The sequence below is a fragment of the Protobothrops mucrosquamatus genome, unplaced genomic scaffold (assembly GCF_001527695.2).
Source record: "Protobothrops mucrosquamatus isolate PMUCROS unplaced genomic scaffold, P.Mucros_1.0 scaffold2229, whole genome shotgun sequence".
Taxonomy (NCBI): domain Eukaryota; kingdom Metazoa; phylum Chordata; class Lepidosauria; order Squamata; family Viperidae; genus Protobothrops; species Protobothrops mucrosquamatus.
The window spans coordinates 69,639-81,742 of NW_015388319.1; the positions used below are offsets into that span (position 1 = coordinate 69,639).

The 12,104-nt window shown below is 43.3% G+C and overlaps 1 protein-coding gene across 1 annotated transcript; it reads right to left on the minus strand.

Annotated features, from left to right (window-relative positions):
• Nucleotides 1-3,145: 3,145 nt before the first annotated feature.
• Nucleotides 3,146-3,708, minus strand: LOC107295124 (histone H2A-beta, sperm-like). Its single transcript, XM_015824422.2, has one exon. The coding sequence runs from the start codon at nt 3,706-3,708 to the stop codon at nt 3,262-3,264; it is 447 nt and encodes a 148-aa protein (XP_015679908.1). The 3' UTR covers nt 3,146-3,261.
• Between the last annotated feature and the right edge of the window lie 8,396 nt (nt 3,709-12,104).

Sequence of the window (12,104 nt, forward strand, 5' to 3'; positions counted from 1 at the left end):
TCACACATACTGCGTCTTTCTGTGCAAAATATAACACTGTTATATTATATGCACTAACCCAGGGGGTAGGCAACCTTGGCTCTTTTATGACTCGTGGACTTCAACTCCCAGAATTCCTGAGCCAGCCATGCTGGGGGAAAAGGGAGAGGTTTCCAAGCTGAGCCATGCTGGCTCAGGAATTCTGGGAGTTGAAGTCCACGAGTCATAAAAGAGCCAAGGTTGCCTACCCCTGGCCTAGGCTTACGACCAATCACTTAGAGACTGAATTTATAATAGTAACCAGTGACTTAGGCTCGTTTTTCACACTTACGACCGTTGCAGCCTCCCCTTGGTCACGTGATCAAAATTCAGATGCTTGGAAACTGACTCAGTTATGACAGTCGCAGTGTCCCGGAGAGTCACGTGACCCCCCTTTTACGACCTTCTGACAAGCAAAATCAATGAGGAAGCCAGATTCACTTAACAACCGTGTGTGACTAATTTAACAACTGGAGGGATTCATTTAACAACTGTTGCAGGAAAGGTCGTAAAGTGGGGCAAAACTCACCTGAGCCAATGTTTCACTTAGCAACGTAAAATTTGGGCTCAGTTGTGGTTTGTAAGTCGAGGACCACCTGTGCTATTATCAGCTCATCCGCCTCACTGATTTTTCGATGGATTCAAAAGTTGCACGGCTGGTGCCCTGATAACACGCTTACTTTTACAATCAAATGATTTCAAGAGAATGAGGGAAAAGATTAATGGAACAGGTGGTGGCCCCTTTAATTCTATTCCTTCACATGCCACTCTTAGGCTTAAAGTCTTAGCAGCACCAAGGATTTGAAGCCTTCCAGCTTAATCCAGGAAGAACAAGACATGGATGGGGTGTGTGTGTTAAAACAAGGCTTCACCTTTGCAGGGCAACTGCAAAAGAATAGAAATAGAATAGAAAAAATAGAAATAAAAATAGAAAAAATAGAAATAGAAATAAAATAGAACAGAACAGAATAGATATTGGAATATAGAATAGAATAGAGCAGCGATGGCGAACCTTTTAGAGACCGAGTGCCCAAACTGCAACCCAAAACCCACTTATGTATCGGCGGGTGCTGGGTGGGCGTGGCCCATTGGATGGGCGTGGCTGCGGTGGTAACGGCAGACTGGGTGGGACTAAAAAGTTCAATCAATCAATTCCAACTTTGCGAGATCTTTTTTTTCCCCGCGAGAAGTTGAAATTGATTGATTGATTGATTGAACCTTTTTTTTATTTTGCACACGGCGGCAGAGGCCTAAAGCGAAAAGGTTTTATAAAACCCAGCTGAAGCCCTAGGACTGGGGCGACGGTGCGTGTGCCCACAGAGAGGGCTCTGCGTGCCACCTGTGGCATGCGTGCCATAGGTTCGCCACCATGGGAATAGAGTAGAGTAGAATAGAGTAGAATAGAAATTAGAATATAGAATAGAATAGAAATTGAAATATAGAATAGAATAGAAATTGGAATATAGAATAGAATAGAATAACTTTATTGTCCCTTTGAATGTACACTAATCAGCATGCATTAAAATGAAATTTCATTGCATTCAGCTCTCAAAGGGTCACCACCTCCGATATACACTACAGAAACATGACAAAAATAATTACAGAATTATGCATATACCCACATATATTATATGACACAGAGAAACAACCCAGTCTAGTTCAGGTTATGTATATATATATGTGCATGGCGAGAAAAACGAATTTTGTGAGTTTACCACACGGATGGCAAAGAGAACAAAGCTATTACAGAATCGGGTAGTCCTGCTAGAAATACTTCTAAACCTCCTCCCAGAGGGGAGCAACAGAAACAGACCGTAAAGTGGGGGTGTGGGGTCTCTAACGATGCTTCGAGCTCTAAGCACATATGAGCGCTTATAAGCAGGATCCTGAATACCAGGGAAAGAGCTTCCTATGATCTTCTCGGTTGTCCTCACCACTCTCTGTATGGACTTTCTATCTGGGGCTCTGCCGCCACCAAACCAGACAGTGATACGGCTCGTTAAAATGCTCTCAATCGTGCCTCTGTAAAAAGTGGTCAGGACACAAGGAGAAAGATAATGATGTGCTGAATTCGGAAGAACTGTGGCACAAATGGATGTTCTGAGCATAACTGAATCCAGAATGAAGCCAACGCAGGTTGGACCATTCAATGGAAGTTTTGAGTTTCTAAATGTCTAGGGAGATTCTCAGTCATCCAGGTCACAGTTGTCCCAAAGGTGCTTTTACAAAAGGCAAATGGACTTTGTTGTTTTTTTCCCCCTTGAAGATGTTTTGCTTCTTATCCAAGAAGCTTCTTCAGTTCTGACCGAAAACTTCTAATTCAAAATAAAACGTCTTGGTACTTTACTGCTCCTATGCACAATTCACCACACAAGGGGGAGAAAACAACACATGACCCAAAGGATTTTGGTCATGATCCAAGTCTTGAAAAGTGGACTTCTCTCATTGCTGGAACTTACGGTATGTCTAAGGACTGGATAAATCCACCATTATTTGCAGCTCAGGGTTGAACTGTGAGGTCTTTGGTGCTCTCTGAGCTTGGCTGTTTTCCTGCAAACGTTTCCTTAGCCAACTACGGAATGTCATCAGTGCTACAAAGAAGTGGGGGTTGAGGAATGAAGGAGGAGAAAGAGAAGAAGGAGGAGGAGGAGGAAGAAGAAAGAAAAGGAGAAGGAGAAGAACCATGGGGTCCTTAGTACTCTCTGAGGTTCTTGGTTTTCTTGCAGACATTTCATGACCCAACCAGGTCACATAATCAGTAATAGAAAGGAGGGGAATTGCTCTCTGCTTATATAATTCTACTTCCTTCTAGCCCTGATGATATGACCTAGTTGGGTCATGAAACATCTGCAAGAAAACCACCAAGCTCAGAGCACCGACCTCCCACAGTCTTTCTTTCTTTCTTTCTTTCTTTCTTTCTTTCTTTCTTTCTTTCTTTCTTTCTTTCTTTCTTTCTTTCTTTCTCTTTCTCCTTTTCTCCTCCTCCTCCCTCCTAATCCCATTCCCTTCTAGCCCTGATGATGTGACCTAGTTGGGTGATGAAACGTCTGCAAGAAAACCACCAAGCTCAGAGAGCACCAAGGTCCTCACCCTGAAGTAAAACACACAGCAAAGGGGCACTGTGTAGAAATAAAGACGTTCACACCACCATGAGCGCATCTTCAGAGCAGCTTTTTTATTTCTGCGCCCTGTTGGATATTAAAAGTTTTCACCCCATGTCTGGATCAATGGCACCGCCTTCATTTACGCAACAATGGCATCCGGAGCTCGTAGGCCCTTGCTCGATTTCTTCCCCTTTCTGGAAGAGGTAGCAGGTGAATTCCTCGGACAGTTCTTCTCCTGACTCAGAACCTCTCCAAACAGAAACTGGAGTTCAGAATCGCCGCTGACCGCTTGTTGCAAGTGACCGGGAGTAATCCGACGCCGCTGGGCCCCTATCGCGATGTTTCCGGCAATGTCCACCAAATCGTACGTCAGGTACTGAAGCACCGCTGCCATGTAGACGGAGGATCCCGACCCTATGCGCTCGGCATAGGCTCCTTTCCGAAGGAATCGGTCGATCCGGCTGACTGGGAAGATCAACCCTGCCCGACAAGAACGGGAGGTTTTTGGCTTCCTTTGCCTTCTTCTACAGGATGCTTCTGGTTCGAGATCTTCAAAGCTCTCGGAATCACATTGATCGTCAGACATGTTCTACTCCTGCTTGGCACCCCACTCTGAAGTCTTCCCCCACTGCGTGGTTTGCGACGGTTTTGTGCTTATCTTTCTGCTCGGCGGTTCTTCTGTAGGTGGTCTTCCTTTGAGTTTGATTTTGCCCTTCTGCCCTCTTGTCTTCTTTTGATCTTCCCCGCCTTTGGATTTTCCTGGCCTTCCAGGTTAAGCTATCATTTGGAGGGCTAGCAGGAGGGGAAAAAATCCACGCATAATTTACCAGAGCCCTTTTATGACGTCATTAAGGACTAGCAACAAGGGTGCTGATAGGCCAGATCGCAGCAAATAGGATGCCTAGGGCATTGTTACCCAGGCTGAAGACAGACAGGCCCTGGATGAACAGAGGGGTGTTGAAATCTCCTCCTTTGTGCTTCCTTTGCCTCTCCAACCATTTCTGATTTTGGAGAGGTCGTGATTGGCAACACCAGCAAGGTGCAAAAAAAAAAAAGATTTGGACAGTAAAACAAGCCACCGTGAAGTGTCCACCATATCACATTTGTAGTCTGGTGCTTTGACACCCAGCAGCCAAAAAAACCCAATGCAATCCTAGGTTGCATTAACAGAGGGATAAACTCAAGGTCATGGGAAGTTCTAGCGCCGCTTTATAAAGCTTTAGGAAGACCACACCTGGAATACTACCTCCAGTTTTGGTCACCTTATTATAAAAAAAGAAGTGGCGACTCTGGAAAGCGTGCAGAAAAGAGCAAACAAGATGATCACGGGGCTGAAGGCTAAAACATTTGAAGAACGGTTGCAGGAATTGGGTGGTGAAAAGAAGGACGAGGAATGACACGATAGCAGTCTTCCAATATTTGAGGGGCCACCACAAAGAAGAGGGAGACAACATGTTCCCCAAAGCACCAGAAGGCAGGACAAGAAGCAATGGATGGAAACTGATCAAGCAGAGAAGCAACCTAGAGCTATGAAGAAATTTCCCGACAGTGAGAACAATTAACCAGTGGAATAGCTTTGCCTCCAGAAGTGGTGAATGCTCCAACACTGGAGGTTTTTAAGAAGAGACTGGACAGCCATTTGTCTGAAGTGGTATAGGGCAGGGGTGTCAAACTCAATTTCATTGAGGGCCGTTTCAGCATTGCGGTTGCTCTCAGGGGGCCGGGTGGGTGCGGCCTACTAGGTGGGCGTGGACAGCTCTACATCGTTTGCGTCAAGGGGGCCTGTGGGGGCCTGGGTAGGAGTGGGACAGATCTGAGGTCTCTAGCAGAAGGGGGGGATCGGGGTAAGCGCCAAGGCATGGTGCATTTCTTCATTCCTCACAAAGGGTGACACCTCCCCAGCATGCACCCAGGGGGCGGGGGCGACACGGCAGGGGCTGGTTCCGCGCTGTTTCCAGACGGCCTTGTGGAGCTAAGACTGAATGCGTTTCACCATAGATGGCCACCACAAAATTGTACATTGGCTTCCGGCCGGCCTGGGTCAGGGCCAAGGCAGCAGGGGCCGTTCCCTCACTGTTTCCAGGATGGCTTCACGGGCCACATAAAACCACTTTGTGGGCCGCATCCGGCCCCCGGGCCTTTTGTTTGACATGTCTAGTATAAGGTCTCCTGCTTGAGCAGGGGGTTGGACTAGAAGACCTCCAAGGTCCCTTCCAAATCTGTAATTCTGTTATTCTGTAACACTCACCTGCAAAGTGAGAGTCATAACTCAGAAGTATTCTAATCAAGCCCCTTGTCCAAGTCAGGACTCTTCAAACCACCCCAGCTGGTCTTTTTTTCTTACTAGACTTCTTTCACCATTGTTGTTAATATCTCCAGAAATGTAAACTGGCCAAGGAAATGGAAAACTACAAACAGAGCATTTTAGACATCCCGAAACATGTAAAAGTTTTTGCGGAATAATGGAAGTTTCAAAAGCAAACGAAAACACTGCAATACAAACACTCCATCTGCATTAAAGGGGGGGGGGGGAAACTTACATAGTTATATTTCGTGAGCCAGATTTACAAATGAGGGCGGATTGTTAAACAAGGTTATTTATCCACAGTGTGTCATAACTCTTATGTATACATATAAAATGCAAAAAAAAAAAAAAAGGGGGTTTAAGATTTTACGCAGGAACCTGATGGAAAACATTTGTTCTGCATTTGGGATGTTTCTGTTCCAAAAACGCTAATGAAAGCATCTGCTTTCCTTCAAAAATAAAGTAATTTAACTCTTCTTTTGCTGAAGCCAAACATTTATCTGCATTTTCTGCCAAAGTTATCCAAATCCAAATGCCGAAAGGGAAAGATAGTTAGTCTGAAAACGTGAAAGCAGGCTTCAACACATTGTCTTTCTTTATATAAAAACAGCTGGGTAATTATTGTTTAAATTCAGGTTTAATACAAATAGGGGGACTCTATAATCTTAACAGAATACAATAAATAAACAAACAGAGGTTTTGGAAGGGAAATGGAAGAAATAAGCGATTAATTAGGGCCTCTCTTTCTTCTCTGACCTTTTTTTTCCAGTTGCAACAGCAACATTTTGTGTTTTACCATCTACTAAAGTTGTCTGCCACACTTTCCCTTATGTCAGAAGAAGGCAAATGGGATTCCCCAGATGTTTCTGGACTACACCTCTCATTATCCCTAGCCATAGATTATGGGAATTGTAGCTGAGGTGACATCTAATACTAATCTCCTAAATTAAAACAATGTATGGATTCAATAAAGGAGAAATTTGTAGCTCGGGGGCTTGGTTGTTTTCTTGCAGACATTTCATTACCCAACTAGGTAACATCATCAGTGTTAGGAGTGGGGTTTGCTCTGTTTACTTTCTAGTCGTTACTAGAATTCCACCAGAATATGAGCAAATCCTTTCCCCTAATAGCACTGATGATGTTACCTAGTTTGGGTAATGAAGCGTCTGCAAGAAAAGAGCCAAGCTCAGAGAGCACCAAGGACCCCATAGTCTCCTCTGCTCCTCTTCTCTGCAAACCCCACTCCCTTCTAGCACTGATGATGTTACCTAGTTTGGGTAATGAAATGTCTCCAAGAAAAGAGCCAGGCTCAGAGAGCACCAAGGACCCCATAGTCTCCTCTGCTCCTCTTCTCTGCAAGCCCCACTCCCTTCTAGCACTGATGATGTTACCTAGTTTGGGTAGTGAAATATCTGCAAAGAAAACAACCAAACTCACAGAGCGCCAAGGACCCCCTCAATGTATGGATTCCATATTGCTCAGTTCCAGCATTTCAAACCACTGAACACGACTCCCAAATGGCTCAAGCTTTCCAGCCCAGGTTTATCCGCTTTGGCCTCAAGAAGCAGAGATGTAAATAAGCCTCTTTTCCAGGCTTGTGGCTTGGAGTCTCTCTTTGCAATGTGAGCCCTGCTTATGACTTTTGGAAAAGACACTGCATGGGGTATGGACCAAAAACTCATGCCCAGCTCTGCCCGTTAAGTCAAGAAATGGGTGTGACCACATTGAAACAAGGGACCAATGTAGATTTGACATCAAGCCTTAGGTTAATCTCTAAATTAGAATCCAATCCGTGTTTTCTCTTTCCAAACAAACCATCTTTTAAAAAAAGTTACTTTATATGCTTAAGTTCATTCTTTAGTGTCATTAATTCACTCCTGTATTCATGATGACGTGGCATTGTTTGAAGACTTAATAGCAGCAGGTAAAATTTTAATCAGTCGATGCCATGATTTAAAACAGAACAAGACAGAATAACCGAGTTGGAAGGGATCTTTGAGGTCTTCTAGTCCAATCCCCTGCTCAGGCAGGAAACCCTATACCAGTGGTTCTCAAACTTCCTAATGCCGCGACCTTTTAATACAGTTCCTCATGTTGTGGTGACCCCCAACCATAAAATTATTTTCATTGCTATGTCATAACTGTAATTTTGCTACTGTTATGAATCGTAATGTAATTATCTGATTTGCAGGATGTATTTTTCATTGTTATAAATTGAATATAATTAAAGCATTATATGTAATTATGTGTTTTCCCATGGTCTTAAGCGACCCCTGTGAAAGGGTCGTTCGACCCCCAAAGGGGTCGCGACCCACAGATTGAGAACCGCTGCCCTATACCATTTCAGACAAATGGCTGTCCAGTCTCTTTTAAAAACTTCCAGTGTTGGAGCATTCACAGCTTCTGGAGGCAGGTTGTTCCACTGATTAATTGTTCTGAATGTCAGGAAATTTCTCCTTAGTTCTAGGTTGCTTCTTTCTTTGATTAGTTTCCATCAGTTGCTTCTTGTCCTGCCTTCAGGTACTTTGGAGAATAGCTTGACTTCCTCTTCTTTGGGACAGCCCCTGAGATATTGGAAGACTGCTATCATGTCCCCCCTCGTCCTTCTCTTCATTAAACTAGACATACCCAATTCCACCAACCGTTCCTTATATGTTTTAGCCTCCAGTCCCCTGATCATCTCTGTTGCTCTTCTCTGTACTCTTTCTAGAGTCTCAACATTTTTTTTTTTACATCGTGGTGACCAAAACCGGATGCAGTATTCCAAGTGTGCAAATATGGACATTATACAGAAAGGTAAATTTCATTAACCGTGACCTATCGTCTAGCAAATGATCTCATATCATTACGAGAGATGATGCTGGGGAGAGGGTAAAACTATTTTGGTGAAAAGAGCTAAAATCTCCCTCAACAATGAAGGTACAGTACATCTGTTTTTCAATCGGCCAGCAAACCACACATTTTTTTTTCTGAGATGTGCAAGTATATGTAAAATTCTCCCCCTAGTATTTGTTCTTGAGCAAAACTATGTTAGCAATGTCTAACCCAATTAATGCACAACGATCAGTCACCTGCACAAAAATATGTTTTAACACACTAAAGCCAAAATTCTAATAGAGGTTCGAAACCAACCAGAAACTATGCTTGGACGTGGCAAAATGTGATCAATTGACTAAGCGGTCCAGCGAAGCAGAGAAGAAACTTCTTTAAAAAAGAATTAAAATCCAGCTAGGATACTTCATTAAATAAGATGGTGAAAGGTAAATAATTTTAAATAGAGACACAGCTTCTAATATTCGGTTTTTTAATCTGGTTTTACAGGGGTTTGTATTTTTTATGCTTTGTATTCGGTTTTTTAATCTGGTTTTACAGGGGTTTGTATTTTTTATGCTTTGTATTTGTACTGTTTTTAATACGCTGTGCACCGCCCTGAGTCCTGCGGGAGAAGGGCGGTATATAAATTAAATTAATAATAATAATAATAATAATAAATTTTTAGCGTTCACCATCTTGGGCTACCAAACAGCACAAAAAGCAAGTTATGTGTCTCTAAAGTTGTCAAGGAATTTTTGATGTTTTGCAGGAATTCGGCAGTTCCTTTCTAAAAATAGTGTGTTACCTGTTTTAGAGTATTTAGACCGCTTTTGATGTGTTCCCTGAAACACCTTGAAAGCTTGGTACCCCTAAATCAGGGGTAGGCAACCGTGGCTCTTTTATGACTCATGGACTTCAACTCCCAGAATTCCTGAGCCAGCCATGCTGAGGGGAAAGGGAGAGGTTTCCAAGCTGAGCCATGCTGGCTCAGGAATTCTGGGAGTTGAAGTCCACGAGTCATAAAAGAGCCAAGGTTGCCTACCCCTGCCCTAAATCATGGTAGGATTTGAACAATATCCTTAATCTCTACACACTGACACCGAACAGCAGAAGTTTGACTGGAGCAACACAAAAATCATCAGCCACGCTACCACCCGCCACACTTGTGAGTCCATCGAAGCTTGGCACTCCACAAGCAATTCCATCAATAGAACGTCAACCTACAACCAGCCTATAACCACCTCAGAATCCAAATCAATCGCACAACCAACCACAGACAGCACTGACCCCCAACAGATCCATGCAATACCTCCCCAACCAGCACTTCACCCCTCAATGAGCCTCACCTGACATGACCTCCACATCACAAGCCCCTCAACTATGTGACCCACACCTGACCCTTCACAAGACCCATCACAAGCCCCTCAACTATGTGACCCACACCTGACCCATCACAAGACCCTCAACTGATGTGGCCCACACCTGACCCATCAAAAGACCCTCAACTGAGATGACCCACACTTGACCCATCACAAGACCCTCACCTGATGTGACCCACACTTGACCCATTACAAGACCCATCACAAGACCCTCCACTGATGTGACCCACACCTGACCCATCACAAGACCCATCACAGGATCCTCAACTGATGTGACCCACACTTGAACTATCACAAGACCCATCACAAGACCCTCACCAGATCTGACCCATCACAAGACCCTCCACTGATGTGACCCACACTTGACCCATTACAAGACCCATAACAAGACCCTCACCTGATGTGACCCAACCCTGACCCATCACAGGACCCTCAACTGATATGACCCACACTTGAACTATCACAAGACCCATCACAAGACCCATACCAGATCTGACCCATCACAAGAACCTCAACTGATGTGACCCACACTTGACCCATCACAAAACCCATCACAAGACCCTCAACTGATGTGACCATCACAAGAACCTCATTTGACATACCCATACCTGACCCATCACAAGACCTACTGACCCCACGAAGCCCTTATAAGCAGAAGAACAATGACACTGACATCTCCTAAATTCTGAAGATGTTACCTAGCCTGGTAACAAAATGTTCAAAAACCAACCCAGAAGCTCAGAGATCAAACCTTCATCCTCATATGTTTGGCATGCAAGCTGGTCAGTAAATTATTCGATCTAGCTTGGATAGAAATATATATGTATATATATATATAAGCATCAGCATCCAAGAGTATGGATTCAAACTAGGCAGGTTATCACACAGAGTCTTCTTAACAAGATTTATGGAGTTAAAGGGATACAGAGATATAAGGATGTCAACAGCTAAGCTGTTTCCGTTAGAGTGGATTTATTCTTCTCGGATGTTTAAAGAGCAGCTTTTTAAATAAGATTTTTTCCAGAAAGATTCAAAAAGTGGGTGTCTTTATGAATAATGGATGAGGCTATAAATATTTGCATAAATATCTGCTGATTATTATTTATTTTTTTTAATCAGCCTGAGAGCCAATACTGACATCAAGCATGCTCAGAGTAAAAGCAACTCCTGGTTTATACTTGGGGCATAAAGTTTGAGAAATCTTTGTCCCTTCTGTTCTTGGTACAAAAAAAGCTCTCACAGAAGCTACAGAATCTATAAGTCGAGAACAGCACGACGGGCTGTTCTCGACTTACGACAGTTCATTTAGTGACCATCCAAAGTTACAACCTCACTGAAAAAGGGACTTGTGACCATTTTTCACACTTACGACTGTGGCAGCAATCCCCGCGGTCACGTGATCAAAATTCAAACGCTTAGCAACTGTTTCATATTTATGACGGTTGCAGGATCCTTTTTGCAATCTTCTGACAAGCAAAGTCAAGGGGGATTCACTTAGCAACCATGTTACTGCAATGACTCACTTAACAACTGCAGCAAGAAAGGTCGTAAAATGGGGCAAAACTCACTTAACAAATGTCTCACTTAGCAACAGAAATTTTGGGATCAATTGCGGTCGTAAAGTCAAGGACTACCTGTATACTTTGTTTGTGCACCCAGCATTTAAAAATCTAATCTTTTGTGATAGACGTTGACAGATTCTAGAGTCTAAACTCAGTTTTCTATTATGTACCGGGCTCATTTAGATCCTAATGGCTGTGAAAATAAAAACAAATACAATAAATAATTTTCATTGTGATATATATATTTCGTTTTCTCCCTGCGGTCAAAAATATGCTCTTTCTTAACTGAACACATTAGGAAGCAGAATACAAACCAAATGTTTGTTGCAAAAGGTGAGACTTAAGCACAAAATGCATGAGAAAATGAAACAGATTAACTCTGGGACAGCGTTTTGAAGCATGCATTAGTGAAGAAAAGATTCTGGCAACAGGAAGAATCGCAGTTATCACATCACCTTCATTCGTGATTACAGATCTGTTAAAATTAGAAGAGTAGAAAAATACATTAGGAAGGGAGAGAGGGAGGAAGGAGACAAAGAGGGAGAGAGGGAGGAAGGGAGGAAGCAGACAAGCAAGGAGAGAGGGAGGGAAGGAGGAAGGAAGGAAGGAGACAGGGAGGGAGAAGAAGGACAGAAGGAAGGAAGGGAGGGAGGGCTGGTAAAGAGAAAGGGGAAAAGGGAGGAAGAGAAAAGAAAGAGAAAAAAGAAGACAGAAGAAGGAGGGGAAAGAGGAAAAAGAGAAAAAAGAAAGAAGGAAGGAAAAAGAAAAAAAGAGAAAAAGGGAGGAAAGAAGAAAGTAAGGAAAGAAAGAAAGAAGGGAGGGAGGAAAGGATTTTACATGTCCTGTGCCAGAGGGAAAAGACGACTCTCATACGGTATGTTCTAAAATTAATTAGTATAGAAACCAGAAAGAACCGAATCTA